We start from the raw sequence: 16,306 nt of genomic DNA, 5'->3' as shown, positions 1-16,306 counted from the left end.
TTTTAGCACTGGAATTAAGTTATCCAACTATGGAAGGGCACCTATTTATTTTTCAGATGCAGAAACCGAGACTGAGGAAATTCGAGTGAGGTTCTATAGCAGATCAAATGACCCCACCCGTGCATCATGCCTGGGTGCAACACAGGCTTCTGTACGCAAACCCCAGGGACAGTTCTTCACTTTCCCGGGAGGAAGTGCAGGCTTATGGGCCCCACAGTCCTTGGACTCCCAGACCTTGGGAGTGGGGCTGGAGCTTTGGGGTGACCCTCCGATCCTCTGCGTGGTGAGGACAGAAGTAGCCTCTGATTGAGTCAGTCCTCCAGGAACCAGCAGGCATTCCCCAGGTTCAGTCTTCTGTGTCAACCTGAGCTCATCCTCATTTCTGCTAAGGGGTCCTATTGCCTTGCTTTCAACTAAAAATTATTTTACCCGTATCTTTCTCAAGAGTGGCCAGGCACCAGGTATGCAGTAGCTGGTGGGTAACCCAATAAACCAAGAAGGGAGAGTCACTTTCCCACAGATCCGCACATAGCAGGGCACCCGTAACTATGTCAGCAGGACTTACTTTTAAAAAGTTTCCTGAAAGTTGAGGTTCAAGTAGATGTAGATAGAATAAAGTATTCCTCAGTTCCCTTGCATTTTCTCTGAATATCAGGCATTCGATAGGTTGTAGAAACATGAAGCAAATTAACATGGTTTCCACAGTTGAGATGGTAACAGTGGAATGGCAGAGCCCAGTAACCAGGGGCTATGGTCTGTTATTGCTGCTGCTGGCCCTGCATCCTTCATGGCATGATTTTTCCCTACAGGCATATTCTTTAAAATATGAGTGATAAAATGCTTAAGAAAATCAGAAACACATTAAAATGCAATTAGACAGATGTTCTCATTTTTATAGCCATTTGATATTTTGTACTGTCATCTATTGTTGGATTTTAGCTTCAATATTAATAACAAAAGCTCTTTTCACAGTTGCTTAAAAATCCATTACATTTCATCTCAAATTCGTATGCTGAAAGCATTGATGAAACACACAGCACAGAAGTTTCTTGATTTTATTTTATATATTCAGAATGGCATAAGGATAGCAATAATCAGTCTTCTCTAATTGGCTTGTGACGTACTATGTTCACAGTAATTAAAAAGGACATTCAGCTTAGTTTCTAATCATTCAGATAAATGTCACTTGTGTGCCAGCGGTTTGTCAAAGTGTCTTTGCCGTGGCAGAACCATACTCATCCACTGGAAATGCCAGTTTGCCAGTTTTTGCCTGGATGCTGCTTAGAACAAAGCTTCTAGTTAAAAGGCTGAGTAAAAATGTGCATTTGAAAGACGGAATTTGTAATGACATCTCTCAAACACATGTCAGTGTCATTGTATCTGTTTCCAGTCACAGTGAGGCATGTGCTGTACATGGTTTATGATGGAAGGTGTTTATTATCCCTGAGTCATAAACCGCAAGTCTATTTTTTGAACTAATCTCTGATATTTTATAAGAGGCTAAGCACCTTAACACAAAAGTAATGTCTTAAAGATTCATCCTTGTAGGATGTGCTGTGCTGCTTTATTCTAAGCTGAACTCAGCCAAATATGCCAAAATATATGAAATGGGGCATTAAAATAGCCCAGGCCTCTCTTATATAAATGAAGAAAATTCTTATAAAAATGGAAAAAAAAAAAAAACCTCTTGTTTTCTGATTTACATTCTGAAAGTAGTGTAACCTGTACGTGAAACTGAACAATATTCTCATTAAAATTCTGGTCTAAAGCAATGCACGTGGATTATGGAGCAGGGAAAGAAAATATCCACCGAGGCTAGGAAAAAAAGAAAAAAAAGAAAAAAACAGGCCGGGCGCGGTGGCTCACGCCTGTAATCCCAGCACTTTGGGAGGCCGAGACGGGTGGATCACGAGGTCAGGAGATCGAGACCATCCTGGCTAACACGGTGAAACCCCGTCTCTACTTAAAAAAATACAAAAAACTAGCCGGGCGAGGTGGCGGCGCCTGTAGTCCCAGCTCCTCGGGAGGCTGAGGCAGGAGAATGGCGGGAACCCGGGAGGCGGAGCTTGCAGTGAGCTGAGATCCGGCCACTGCACTCCAGCCCGGGCGACAGAGCGAGACTCCGCCTCAAAACAAACAAACAACAACAACAACAACACCACAACCCTAGAGAGCTGTCTGATTGATAACTCAGCTCGAAAGATGTCCCTGGGAAGCCCGGGCCCCTTCAGCCCCTCACCCAGGGGTCCCGGGACTCCCGCTCCTCGCCACCCCGGTTCCCGGACACTGGTTCCCACAGCCACTGTTTCTCCCTCCAGGTCATTTCGGGACCCCCGGCCGCCGCGTGTGTCTGCAGTGACGCCAGCGTGCAGAGGGCTGGAGTAAAGCCGGTCGCCACCTTGGAGCTTTTTCGAGACCATCAGTGCCAGTGAAGTGATGCTGGCAATTTCTCTTGGTCGGTCTGAGGGGTGGGGGGGCAAGAGGACAGGAGAGCGGGGCGGAAATTGCCCTGAGCCCACCGGAGACCCCACCTGACTCTGAGTCTGTCCTTCACTCACTCTTATTTCATCCTGACAACAGTTTTGACAGGTAGATGAGACATTGCAATTGCTAACATGGCAGCTCTTCAGCAAATGGATGTAGACTCACATTCAGAAGCCATCACGTCACCCAAGTTGTGGAACTTCTTGAAGTTTTGTTTACTCCTCTGTAAAATGAGGATGTTTAGGAAAACCTTACTCATTAGCGGTTGATGAGGGTTACGTGGAATAATGCTCGTGAGTGTCTTAGAGTTTCTGACACAATATGTGCTATTCATATTATTTTTAATGTTAATACTGTTTCAATGTTTGCCTCGTTTTCCACAAGAGGGAACTCCGGCTCTCAAAAGCTAAATATCTTACTTACATGCAGCAGATTAGAAGGTGACATAGCAGGGATTTATATTCCAGTCTCTCTAATGCCAGAATGAATTCATAAAATCAAATATATCTTGCCTCACAGTCGCCACACATTGAGAGTTATATTCATGTTGAAGGCCCGGAAAAGAAGCTTCTTATCAGTGCCATTGAGTCTCTAGTAACTTATTTTACTACGATATTTTCTGCAGCAAGCAGGTGACCCCTGATGAGGGTGTGCCGTGCCTGCTGCTGGTTGAGTCTGTAGTGACTATATTTTACTGTGATATTTTATAATGTAGCAAACATGTGAGCCCTGATGAGGGTGTGCAGTGCCTGCTGCTGGTGAACTAGCTTGTGTCCTGCCTCTATGTGCATTTAACGAATGACATTTTGTGTCACCAGGGGGTGGCCACACTCAACATGGGCAGTGGGACTGCTGCCCTGATGGGCATCCTGGGTTGGCAACACTATGGGGTGGTCACACCCGACGCAGGCAGTGGGACTGGTGCAGAGGACACAGAAGTCTTGGGTAGGGGCCGCCCCTGGACTCTGTTGTGTGGCTTTTTCTGTGGCTGATTTCAATTTTCATCCTTTCTCTGCAGTTAATCGCAGCCACAAGTGTAACCGCTTTCGTTGGGTTCTGTGTGTACTTCTAGTGAATCAGTGAAACTCCGGAATGTGAAGTTGGAAGTGAGGGTTGTCTCGTGTGGATGCAGCTCTTGCAGTCGGGGCCAAAAGTATTAGTGGGGTGGTCTGGGGTCCAAGCCCTTGGCCTTGTGTTCTGGCCAGCTCCACACAGGAGGCTTCACCACAATGCAAGGGCACAACTGAAGGGCCAGGGATGTTGCTAAGTAGCATCTGGGAGAAAGGGCGGAGCATGGGTACAGCAGAGACCCCAGGGCTTAGCTGGACCCTCGAAGCACATGGAGCTGGCAAGGCTGCTGCTTAGCTGGGGCTGAGAGAGAAGGCAGACGTGGGGGCTCCTGGGCTGTTTTATGACGTTCAGCTGTTACTGTCAGCGAATCTGGGCAGTAGCAGGAGGTTTTAAGAACAGAAGTGACATAATATGACTTAGCACTTTGGAAAAAGATCATAGATACCTTTGTTGAAGGCTGAGGTGGGAGCAGGAAGATTTTATGGGGCTTTCTCTTTCTGTGGCTGAGAGGTGACTGGTGCAGGTCAGCGTGGCAGCAGTAGAGGAAATCTGGATGTGTTTAGTGGTGAAGCGGGAAGAATGCCTTTGTGGATCGGACGTGTGTTGTGAGAGACACAAGGATTTCTCTGAGGTTTTCACCTGAGCAGTTAGATGGGTGGAGCCACCCTCTGTTGGGATGAGGAAGGGCAAGGATGGGGCAGGTTTGAGGAAGAAGATACAGGAGTTTTGTGGGGACCACATGGAGTATGAGATGTCTGTTGAGGCGGTGGCTGGGTGCAAATATCTGGTACTTCAGAGGGAGATCCTTGCTTGAGATGTGGATTCGGAACTCATCAGTGTGTACACGGAGGAGGAGGTCACAGAGGGGATGGATTTCAGTCGAGAGAAAAGGGCCACATTCTGCTCCATGAAGTGTCCTAACATCAGACATGGAGGCATCACCACAGCAGCCTGCGGTGTGGCCAGGGAGCTGGGAGGGGCAGCAGTGCTGTCCTGGGAGCCCCCGAGGGAGGGTGACTGGCAGAGGCCATGGGCTGAAGGTCAGGGGGCAGACGCTGGTGCCCACTGCAGAGCCTAACAGCACAGGGGCTGTGAGCCCCTTGGAAAGAGCAGCTTGGATTCAGCTGTGGGGGCGAAGGCCTGGCAGGTCTCCCTTCTCCCTGGACAAACCCACTCTAGGGCCCTTAGGCATAGTGCTACACCTGCTCTGCCTGTGCTTTATAAATAAAACCACAAAGACTGGATAACAGCACATCTGTTGACAGCGTGTCACTGAATATTTTAAGCACACTGTTGAGATCCGCTAAGACAAAAAGAAAAAAAAAAGATTTCTTTCAAAATATTACTACTCATTGACAATGTACATGGTCACCCAAGAGCTCTGATGGAGACGTACAAGGAGATTGAGGCTGATTTCATGCCTGTTACACAACATCCACTCTGCAAGTCAGGAATCAAGGTGTTGTGTTGGTTTCAAGTTTTATTATTTAAGAAATACATCTCATAAGGTTATAGCTGCCATAGAGAGTGATTCCTCTGATGAATCTGGGCAAAGTAAATTGCAAACCTTCTGGAAAGGATTCACCTTTCTAGATGCCACTAAGTACATTTCATGATTCGTGGGAGGAGGTCAGAATATCATTAACAGGACTTTGGAAGAAGGTGATTCCAGCCCTCATGGATGATTTTGAGGAATTTAAGACTTCAGTGGAGCAGGTACCTACAGATGTGTAGAAATAGCAAGAAAACTAGAATTAGATGCAGAGCCTGCAGATGTGACTGAATTGCTGCAATCTCATTATAAAATATTAACAGAGGAGGGATTGCTTCCTGTGGATGAGCAAAGAAAGTAGTTTCTTGAGATGGAATCCACCCTGGTGAAGATGCTGTGAACATTGCTGACTTGACAACAAAGGATCTAGAATATTCCGTGAGCTTTGCTGATAACACAGTGGTAGGGTTTAAGAGGCTTGACCTCAATTTTGAAAGAAGTTGTACTGTGGGTAAAATTCTACCAAACAGCATCAAATGCTACAGAGAAATCTTTCATGAAAGGAAGAGATAATCTATGTGGCAAATTTCAGTGGTGTCTTATTTTAAGAAATTGCCACAGCCATTTCAGCCTTCAGCAGCCACCACCTTTATCTGTCATCCTCCAGCAGCATCGAGGCAAGGTTCTCCACCAGCAAGATGATTACAAGTCAGCCAAGGCCCAGATGATTGTTAACATTTTTAGCAATAAAGTATTTTTTAACTAAGGTGTGTACATTGTTTTATACGTAATGCTATTCCACACTTAATAGACTATAGTATACTGTAAACATAACTTTTATATGCTCTGGGAAACCAAAAAAATGTGTGACTTGCATTATTGTAATATCCACTTGATTAGGGTGGTCTAGAACCAAACTTGTGATATCTTTGAGGTTGCTCATTCTTCTTTCATGCACTTTACATAGGAAAGTAGTCATTTAAGTAGATGTAATAACATTATATCCAATGTTCCCTATTATTGAACATGAAGACCTTTTTCCCTTAAATGTTTTTGGCTGTTGAAATTATAAATTTATGTAATTGCTTTTTTGGCTAGGGTGAGGTTGCATGATGAAAACTTTGTGTTCTTTTCATTAACACAAAGTTAAATGGTTATATTTTAAAAACATGTCTCAGTATTTAATATGCCTCTTTTGTAGAAAGAGGGGATTTTAAAAAGATATTTTTCCTGAGAAAATTTTTGATGGTGTCTATAAAACCTGTTTTTCTTTAGCTTGTATGTGGCTGGTGAACCTTAATTTTGACGAGGTAAAGATGCTGGATGGACTCTCAATATTTATATGTGGGTTCAAAAGGAAACTGCCCGGATAGATTCCCAGGCTCAGTAAGTGGCTGGTGTTTGAGCATAGCCAGGTGGAAAGGACCAGGGTGAAGACACGGGGAGGACTCTGGTATCCAGCATTGGTCCCTCCGGGCAGCTGCAGTGTGGCCCCGCTGTGCATGTGTGACCCTCGTCTGCCTGGGCAATGCTCAGACATGCCCTGCTCAGGGGGAGGAGCACCACCAAGTAGCCCTTTTCAGACTGTAAATCATTGTGACCACCTTAGCTGAGATGATGTGTTTCTCCCCTGACATTCTTTTTGACCTAAATATACTAAGGTAAGCCTGCTAAAGGGAGCACACTCCTGGAAAACTGGAAGGAAGGAAGTGATGTGGTTGAGTGCACAGTTTTCAGGAATATAAAATCTTCATCCAAACAGGTAGAATAAACAGTGGTCTTTACATTGAGGGAGGATTTTCCTAAGTTTTGAGAAATTTGATAAAGGTATTGTTAAGTAATCAGCATTTCAATTCTATAAAAATGAAAAGATAAGACTATTTTGTAATTCGCTGCATTTTACCTGATGAATTTAATTCATTCACTCCTAAGATTCAAAGCTTACTCTGTATCTGACATTAAACATACCTCCTACAATTTATACACCTTATAACTTTCTCAGGAAATGTTTCCCTAGGAGTAAAGTATTAAATTACAAAGCAACTCAAGGGCAATTATCAAATGTTGAATTAGCAGAACCTAAAAAAATGTAATGATTATGATAGGCTCGAGTTGTTTTTTAGACAAGTCTATGTTGAGTAATACTATCCTAAGAGAAACTGTAGTTTTTAGCAATGTATCCATTTGATTCATATGGCACTGTGAAGTTTTTGGATCAGTTTTATGTGTGTAATCTAATTTAATTATTATTTCATTGCCATGTTGGTCCAAGAATCAGATTTTATCATTTTAAGTAAAAAAAAAATCAATAAAATAATCATGGAATCATATATGACTATACAGAATGCACCATAGAAATCCAATATTCTCATCATTATAGGTGCCAAGAATAATGCACATAAAAGAGTAATAACCTAGCCAAAGTCACATAACTAAGAAAAATGGATCAGATGAGCGTTGGAGCATAATTAGACGCATGTGTGCATGTTTTTAAGTTGCGAAGTGTTCACTGAGTCCCCAGCCTGTCCTAGGCACTGTTGGTCTCTTGGGATGCAAAGTGAGTGGGGATAACCTAACTGGCAGCTCCTACGTCCTTCGCAGCTGCCACATATTGCAGGACTGAGCTGTGGCCACCAGCAAGTCTCAGGCAAAGACCCTGCTTTTATGGGGACTTCATTTTATGTCCTAAACTTCAGACTCTAACGTTGATGGGCAGAGTATTATCCATTTTTCCAATGGAAAGTGTCATCATTCATTGGTAGAAAATGAATGTTTAGGTTTCTGCTTTCATTTAACCTTCCAAGGGCAGCAGTAGCTGTTTCCGTGTAGATTTTAGTGGGACGCTGGCTGATTGGTGTTCGTTTTTCTTCTTATCTGAATTGTTTTGGTTTATATCTAAAACTAGGAGTGTGGATTTTCCTTACTCAAATGATGTTTGTGATAGATTACTCACTGATGTCTTGATTTTTTCGGTTTGTTTGATATGCTGCTGGATTGACAGAGTTTATTTTTCTTTCTTGTGCCAAAAATGGTTTCATTTTTACTGACATGAAAATATCCATAAAGATAACCTTCCAGAAAAAGACTGAATTATAGTGGACCACTGCTGTTCTCTGACAGGTTCTCTGTTAGGAGTGGTCACAAATACCGTCTCATTTCCCCATTCATGTGTCTGAATAAAGCTGCAATTATCTGCTTTTACAGATCAGGAAGCAGAGGCTCAAAGCAGTGAGGCAGATTGTGCACCTGTGTGTAGGGAGCATGTGGCAAACGTCGTCGGACGCGTCTGTGGCTTGCTCCACCTCCTCCAGGGGCTCATGTTCTACATATGACCAAAGTCATTGGTGACACAAACATCTTCAATGCCAGTTATACCGCCAGTATATGGATGTATATCCACACAATCTTTAATCTTTGGTAGACCCAGTTGACCAAGTCAAAAGGCACAGTATTAGAACTTTAGAATTCTTGATAACCAAGCACTTCTGACAGCTCCCTTAGCTGTCAACTTCTAAAAACTGGGCTAAATTGGAAGTCTGTTCCTTCCTGCCACCCCGTATGGCCCAGTAACTTAGGTGGTTAGTTTCTCTTCCTCTGTGACTCTTCATGGCTTTTTATGCTTCTTTCAGTACCTGATATGCATTTGCTAATTATCTTAATGTCAACAACTCAGGGAAGGAAATATACTTACTTCTGGATAACCAAGGGGCAGTGCTTTATAACAACTTGTATACATTGTTATCACACTTTGAATCTATAGATAGCAATAATTATTTGATGAGTGTTATGCTGTGTGGTACTTTATATCAAGTACATTCTATTTTAGAATAGCCTTCTCTGTTTTAATCTGCTAGAAGGCATCAGTGTGCTATGCTTCCAACAAAGACATTCAGGAATGATCTCAGCAGAGATGCACTCAGCTGCATAAATAAATTAAAAAGCAGTAAAATAGCTAAATTTAGTATTTATGGTTTTTGTAAATTATTCAGAGACTCACCTTGAATTTTATGGAAGTAAATCAACTTTAGCAACAAAAGTCAGGATTTAATAAAAAATTAGCCTTCATAGATTTAAGTAATCAATAATAAATGATGCATTTTCATAATTTTAAAATTATAAGCATTTGCATAAAATATTAATGTTTTGAAACCCTATTTTTCTAAGTCTTCTCCATGCTATATTTACATCTATGTATGTGCATAATTCTTAAGAGTTACTGTCATACTCTTCTGCTTTTCACACATGCTTGTTATTTCTGGACTCCTTTGCTTATCAACAGGTGCTGAAATAAATATTTTTAGCAGCTTCTTAATATCACCTATAAATCAATGCACTTTAAAAGTGAAAGGTATGAAATGAACACCTTGCCCACCACTCTCAGTGCCAAGTCTGATTGTTTATTTTAAGATGAATTCTTAGAAGTAAAAATGCCACATTAAAACCTAGTCCTAGTCAACGTTCACATCTGTTTCTGAGCGTTTTCTGGGAACATGCTGAGCACTCACACACCTGCCAACACCGTACAGACATCCATGTCTGCACGTCTTCGCTGATGCGAGGTGTTGCTGTTCCTTTTAAACATTTACCTGCCTGGTAGTTTAAAAATCTGAAATCAGTGTTGTAGTGACTGTGATTTTTTGATGACTAGTGAGGTTGCATGTATTTTCACATTTGTAATTCAAGTTTCTTGTATTCCTTCTTTTGGGAATTATTTTTATATTCCTTGCTCAATTTTAACAGGATGCTCATGTTTCCATCTTTATTTGTGAGGCTCAATGAAACTAGTGTCTACAGCATGCATTTATTTTTGAATATGGTATTTTTGTTATAGAAAGTTTTTTTTATGTCTATATAATGAATCCTTTACTCAAGAAGTTCTGGCTTTTGAATCACTCTAACCCAATATGCTTGCATACATCCCCGCACACAAACACACACACACACTGATATTTCCTTCACGGGTTTTTATTTTGTTTTTCTACATCCCTGTGACTGTTGATCTCTCTGGAACTACTTTGTGAAATGAGGCGTATGAGACCCGTATTTACAATGATCAAAGCATTACTACGTTAAGCAGTAAAGATCTTTCTTTGCAGGAAGGTTTTTTTTTTTTTTTTCTCCAGGGATGTCATACACCCCACATGTACCCGAGACCTCCCGGTGCTGACGCGGGTTCATGAACGCAGGCTCATCACCGGGGTGATGCCCTCACTGTTTGGTGGCTGCTGTGATATCACAGTGGATTTTATGTTTTCATGGTTTTGTGTAGTGGGTCCTCTTCTCTGCAGCTGTCTTTATTTCATTAAACATATTGTTAGAATTGTAAGGCTACGTTTCAAAGTTGTCTGTATTGGATTTTTATTGGAATTGCATGGATAAAGTTATAAGGTGAAAGTAGGCTTCCTGTTGCATTCCGTTTGAGAACTGTCTTGTGCCCCTAGGATATGCCAGACTGCACTGTAGGAACTGGTCCTGCTGAAGTGGAGAAGGTAGAGAGGACCTTTCCATCATGGAACTCATGTTCTGCTGTCAAGCAGCATCAGGTTCTGAAAAGTTCTAGGGAGAAAGATAAAGTTGGGAAGAGATATGAAGAGCAATGGGGGATGGCGGAGTTCTGATTTTAACTGGCCGGTTAGGGAAGCTGCCGAGGTGGGGGCTCTCAGCCCAGACCCCAGGAGATGAGGATACTGGGGAGAGGAGTGGGTGGGGTGGGTGGACAAATCCCAGGCAGGCATGGCGGGGCTGCCGGACAGCTGGGCAGCGCAGGTGGATGGACCCCGGCCAGGCATGGCGAGGCTGCCGGACAGCTGGGCAGGGCAGGCGGATGGACTCCAGGCAGGCATGGCGGGGCTGCCAGACAGCTGGGCAGGGCAGGCGGATGGACCCCAGGCAGGCATGGCGGGGCTGCCGGACAGCTGGGCAGCGCAGGTGGACCCGACCAGCCGCATGGCTGGGCTGCCGGACCTGGGCAGGGCAGGCGGATGGACCCCAGGCAGGCATGGCGGGGCTGCTGGACAGCTGGGCAGCGCAGGTGGATGGACCCCGGGCAGGCATGGCGGGGCTGCCGGACAGCTGGGCAGGGCAGGCGGACAGATCCCGTGCAGACACAATGGGGTTGCAGGATAGCTGGGCGGGGACAGGGAGAGACTACGGATGCTGGCCTCACAGGACATCGCTGGACACTGGCTTTTTCTTTGAGAAATGGCAAACTTTGGGGAGATTTTGTTCAGAGAAATGACATTACCTGAACGATATTTTATCAGGGTCGCCCAGCTGTGACTTTAAGAATACACTGAACTGGGCAAGGCTGGAAACAGGTAGGTCTTTTATGAGGCCAGCGAAGCAGCTTTGAAGGCAGCTGAACGCTGTGACCCCAGGCAGAGGGGGAGACATTTCAGGGGATTTGCTGGTGAGTTGGACACCGAGGGTCAGGAGGGAGGAAGGTCACGGAACTGAGGGGCTTCAACCGAGACACCGGGGTGATGCCATTGCCACCCACTGGGGTGGGGGATCACTGGATGAGAAGGAGTTTTACTTTTGTTAGTTTTTGAATATTTTTATTTGTTTTCAATGGGAAAGACTGAAAGTTTACTTTTGAAGAAGTTGAGTTGGAATTACTATTTTATTTCCAAGAAATGTGTCAAGGAAATGCATTCAATTAGCTCATTAAATACCCAGAATTGCTTAAGCAATGGGAAATGTGGGCCTTGGAGAGGGCAGGACCCGGGGGAACCCGCGTCCCCTCCCCCTGCCTTTATTCCTCCTGGTGAGTGACCTGCTCTTATCTCAGCAACTCCATGCTCAGGCTGTTCACAGAGGTTTCCCTGGCGGGCTACAGGTCATGTCTCCAGGGCACAGGAAGGGGCACAGAAAGCAGTGCCTGGAGGGCGTATTACCGCGCATGACTGCAAATAATTCTCTCTGGCAAAGTAAGGCCAATTTGACAGAACGTGTGTTGTTATAGAAGAAAGTGATTAGCATAAATTGCAACTTTGATTTGGAATGCCTAATTACCTCTAATTTGGTTGTGTTCCTGACTTTAATTTTTTAACATTTTGAGCAGAAGTTAGGTTTATTTCAGATAGCATCATCTGGTTCAGATGGCGTCATAGAGCAACAGATGATTCATTAGAGGTCTTTGTTGAATCTTATTTGCTTTCCTTAGCTAGCATTTAAAATTTTATATATTTAAAATATTATGTTTTATTTGTTAAAGCTTAGCACACCCTTCCCTTGGCCTCTGTCATGGAAACTGTTCTCTGTGGACACTAAGTTCAGTGTTTTCCATTACTAGAGTCCCTGGGTTGCAGGCAGTGTCCTCACCAGGACCGTTAACCAGTAGCAATGGTGAGCAGTCAGCGTGATGATTAGTTGGAAATTAATAGTCTATGTGAGTGTGGACTTTACATCCAGATATAGCATCGACCAATATCGCATCATTTTGATGCAAACTAAAAACTGTTCTTGTCCTGAATAACAAGAGCAGAGCACGCCCTTCCTCCGAAGGCGGCTGCACTGCCTCAGCTTCTCTGGGGATGGCCCACTGCTCACTGTGGCCACTCCTTACCACGCATCTGCCGCTCGGGGTCTCTGCACCCCGTTCCGGGTCCGCTGCTTATTAGTGTCGCCCCTGAGGTCCTCCCCAAGAGCCCCGCAGGTCCCCCATGGCGGTGGTGAGGGGGCCTGTCCTGGGCAATGGTGTGGCTGGGGAACATGCGATGGCTTAGTGAAAGTCTGCAGCAAGAATGTGCTCAGATGCGTCGGTCACAGGGGGATCTGGAGAAATCAGGCTAGCCAGAGCTCCCACTGCCAGGGAGATTCCTAGGTCGTCGTGGAGCAAGCCTGTGTGCGTGAGTTTTTGGGCACACGTGTGGAGGCATGCATATGAGCCATGTGTGTTGCACGGGTGTGTGTGTCTGCAGGAATCATTACCAAGAACCCTGCGGCCCTTCCTTTTCTTAAAGCCTGAGAGCTGTCAGTCATAGTGACTGGCAGGGAGGGTGAGAACCATGGCCCGAGGAGAAGCAAGGAGAGAGACTGGGACCTGGGGCCTCTCCCAAGCCAGGCAAGCAGGACCACTTTCTGGCTCCCATTGTCAAGCCCACACGCCTGGCCTTGGAGCTCAGTGCTTGCTGCCCTGTGGCAGAGCTGGCCCTGCTTCCCTCTGTGTGCAGCGGAGTGGGGGATGCCCACCTGTTATCAGGCACCAGTGTGTGAGAGTAAGTGCAGGAGGCAATGGTGAGATATCCTTGCAGGTGTGGTGAGAACGCACATCAAAGTCAGGCAGGGAGCTGCAGGCACTTACATTTCATCCTGTTTTACACTGGTTAGCTAGAATTCTATTTTCCCAATCGGTGTTCACTTATAAGAGTTACACGTTACACACACTCATGAGGAAAATACTGAGGAGGGTCTTCCTGCCCTTAGGGACACGTCTACATTTCTTCATCTCTCCCGTGAGCTCAGCCTGCGGTCAGGCAAGTCTAGGTGTCAAGCTGCAAAGGGCCAAGGGGCCTGGGTCCAGCCGTACCTGGGCTTCCTTCCCGGCTGCCCTTGGTGCCTCCACAGGCACTGCCCCTTACAGAGACCTGGTGGATCCACAGACGGCCTGTGAGCTCCCAGAGCCACAGCAGCCCTCCCAGTTCCAGCGCCCACCTAGTCTGGCAATCTCATCCATGTACAGCCCCCTGGGGTCGGCGAAGTGGGTGGGAGCACACAGCGCCCACAGGGATGGGAAGAAACCATTAGAGTTTCCACTGGGTGCAGTTTTACTTATGCTGGGTGAGGTGTGGATTGTAGTGGCTGGTCCCTGGGCTGCCGGCCAGATGGTCACGTGTGATAGTATGTGTGAGCACAGTCCTGCATGTGTGGTTGTTAAATTAACAGATGCAATGCAGTGGGGCAAACACTCTTTTTTTGTGCTGTGTTGATTGAAAGCAAGAGGAAACCACTTGGAACCCTCCTGAAACTCTCCTGTGCATGGGGATCCGCTGAGGATGTTGGGAGGAGCATATTCTGGCTTGGTTGGTGGCTTCCCTCGGTGAGGGTCTGTGTTTCCCATGAGTGCTGAGGAGGCCTCCACTGTGGAAACAAGCCCAACGAGCCCTTCCTACCCAACCATGCTGCTTCATAGAGGCACTGGTGAGTTGGTTTTTTAAAAATCCTCTTGCTCAACCTGGATCTCACCTGGTGAACTCCAGATCTCTGGGGCAGATGCAGGCGCTGGTGCTCCTTGGACCCCCTGTTTGGTTCTCATGGCAGCTGAGTTGTGGAGCTGCAGGGTCCTATATGGCCACAGCCTCATCCTTCACCCGCGGGGACCTCCCTGTCCGTGGGCCAGGCTCTGCCCTCATGTGTGGCTCTGAATGTGAGGGTTGATCAGCACCGGGGCTCTAGGCAGAGACGATGGTGGGGTCTCAGCCCCCTTGCTGGGCCACTGGCCTCCAGATGTGCCTGTCCTGCTCCCCTGCCATGTGGTGCAAGGACCAAGTGCCCTGGCTCTCACCCCTGCTCCTGCACTCCAGAGGCTGGGTCCTGACAAGGCACTGGGCATGCGGCTGGGCATAACTGCTATCCTGTGGGTTGCCTAAGCCCTGTACCTGGCCAGCGGTCTGCTCTGGAGCCCCCAGGGCAGCTTTTCCCGACTCTCCCCGAGGAGGAGGCAACGTTTCTAATGACCCAAAGGTGTCTTTCTGAACGGTGCTTCCTTCATCTGCTAACAAAGCTGATAGATTTATCTTCTATGACTAATTACACGTCCCTCCTGATCAATACTTCCTAGCAGGTCCACATTGTGTTGCTTGCTGTCCAGGAACAACAGGCCTGGCCCTTTCCCCAGCTCCCAGAACACAGCAGCAGCCGCTGCAGGAGCTTGGGCCACGCCCACCTGCTCACTTCTGAGAAGGCCACTTGCTCCTGGGCTGTGGTTATTCCCGGTGTATTCCTTTCCTACTCCAGGCCAACAAACCTTCATACAGATATTTTATGAATCTTAAAAACTATCATTTTTATGCAAATAACTTTAGTTAAACTAAAAAATCTGTATATTTTTGGAAGCGGGAAAAATTGATTAAAATACTATAAAACCTTTCAAGTTAAAAAAAAAAAAAAAAATGCCGGCCTAATTTTCTTTTAAAAACACGCCTTATATAAATCCCACAAAAACTGCTCAGGAACAATTATTCAACACTGGATTACTTTGTGCATAAATGAGTCAAATCCTTATCGGTCGAGCACAGATCTCCTGTGCACATGTGAGTGCGACACGTGCGTTTTAGGAAGAGTCTCGAGCAGGAGGCTTGTGTCACCCGTCCCCACCCCTGGCTCCTGCCCTCACACCATTCTTTGTGTTTCCACTTTGTCCCTACAGACAAAAACCGCTGTTGCTCTGTTGTACGATGAAGAGTCCAAAAATGCCTATGACGTCCGGCTGAAGCTGACGAAAGAGGTGCTGACAATTCAGAAGCGAGACGTCATCTGTGTGGGCGGAAGCCACCAGGGCAGGAATGTAAGTGCCGCCACTTCAGGGGGTCTCGGAGCGTTTCAGGGGAGCCCCATGAAGGGTCTGTGAGAACTGTGGTTCGGGAATGATTGCTGAGCAAAAGCTGTTGCCTGTTATTTAAATATCCACAACTGCTGGCTTTGACGGTGTCACAAAATAAAATACAGTTTTTAAGGTTGTATTATTTACTCTCTCCCTGACTTTATTTGCTAATACATTTTCCCTGTAAAGCTTATGTAAAAAATATCCCCAATCCTGGCGTGTACCTGTAATCCCAGCTCTTCAGAAGGCTGAGGCAGGAGAATTGCTTGAATCCGGGAGGCGGAGGTTTCAGTGAGCCGAGATCCCGCCACGGCACTTCAGCCTGGCGACAGAGCGAGACTCTGTCTAAAAAAAAAAAAGCCCCAAATGCCCCCATGTGCGATGTGGAATGTTCTCCCTGGAAACCAGAAGGGAGCCGCAGGGTGACTGGTGCGCTTGCCGAAAGCACAGAAGCCCAGGGTTTCCATCTGCAAAGGCTGTGAAAGGCAAGGCGGTGGGTGTTCCAGCATTTGGGGCCACCTTGGTCGCCATGCATCTGTGGATGGAAATGTGAATTTTGATGCCAAAACAAGGTCCTTCTTGGCTGCAATTATATTCCTAACTGACAAATGAAATTTCCTTAAGGGTAAGAAATGTATTTATCAGATGCGGCAGAATAGTGACTATTGGGGATTTTGTTTTGTTTTGTTTTTGCAACTTTATTTGAAAGAGGACTA

At 45.8% G+C, this 16,306-nt stretch overlaps 1 protein-coding gene across 1 annotated transcript in view; it reads left to right on the top strand.

The window, feature by feature from the left end:
• SNTG2 (syntrophin gamma 2) overlaps positions 1-16,306 on the top strand; it is a 353,789-nt gene that overhangs the window by 94,458 nt on the left and 243,025 nt on the right. Inside the window, exon 2 of the mRNA XM_033176694.1 lies at positions 15,417-15,554. Coding sequence (XP_033032585.1) covers positions 15,417-15,554 — 138 coding nt within the window. The remainder of the gene's footprint in view (positions 1-15,416; positions 15,555-16,306) is intronic.

Source organism: Trachypithecus francoisi, unplaced genomic scaffold (assembly GCF_009764315.1).
Source record: "Trachypithecus francoisi isolate TF-2019V2 unplaced genomic scaffold, Tfra_2.0 Lachesis_group17, whole genome shotgun sequence".
Classification (NCBI taxonomy): Eukaryota; Metazoa; Chordata; class Mammalia; order Primates; family Cercopithecidae; genus Trachypithecus; species Trachypithecus francoisi.
The sequence above is the reverse complement of the archived record's forward strand: the minus strand, read 5'-3'. Positions and strand labels throughout refer to the sequence as shown.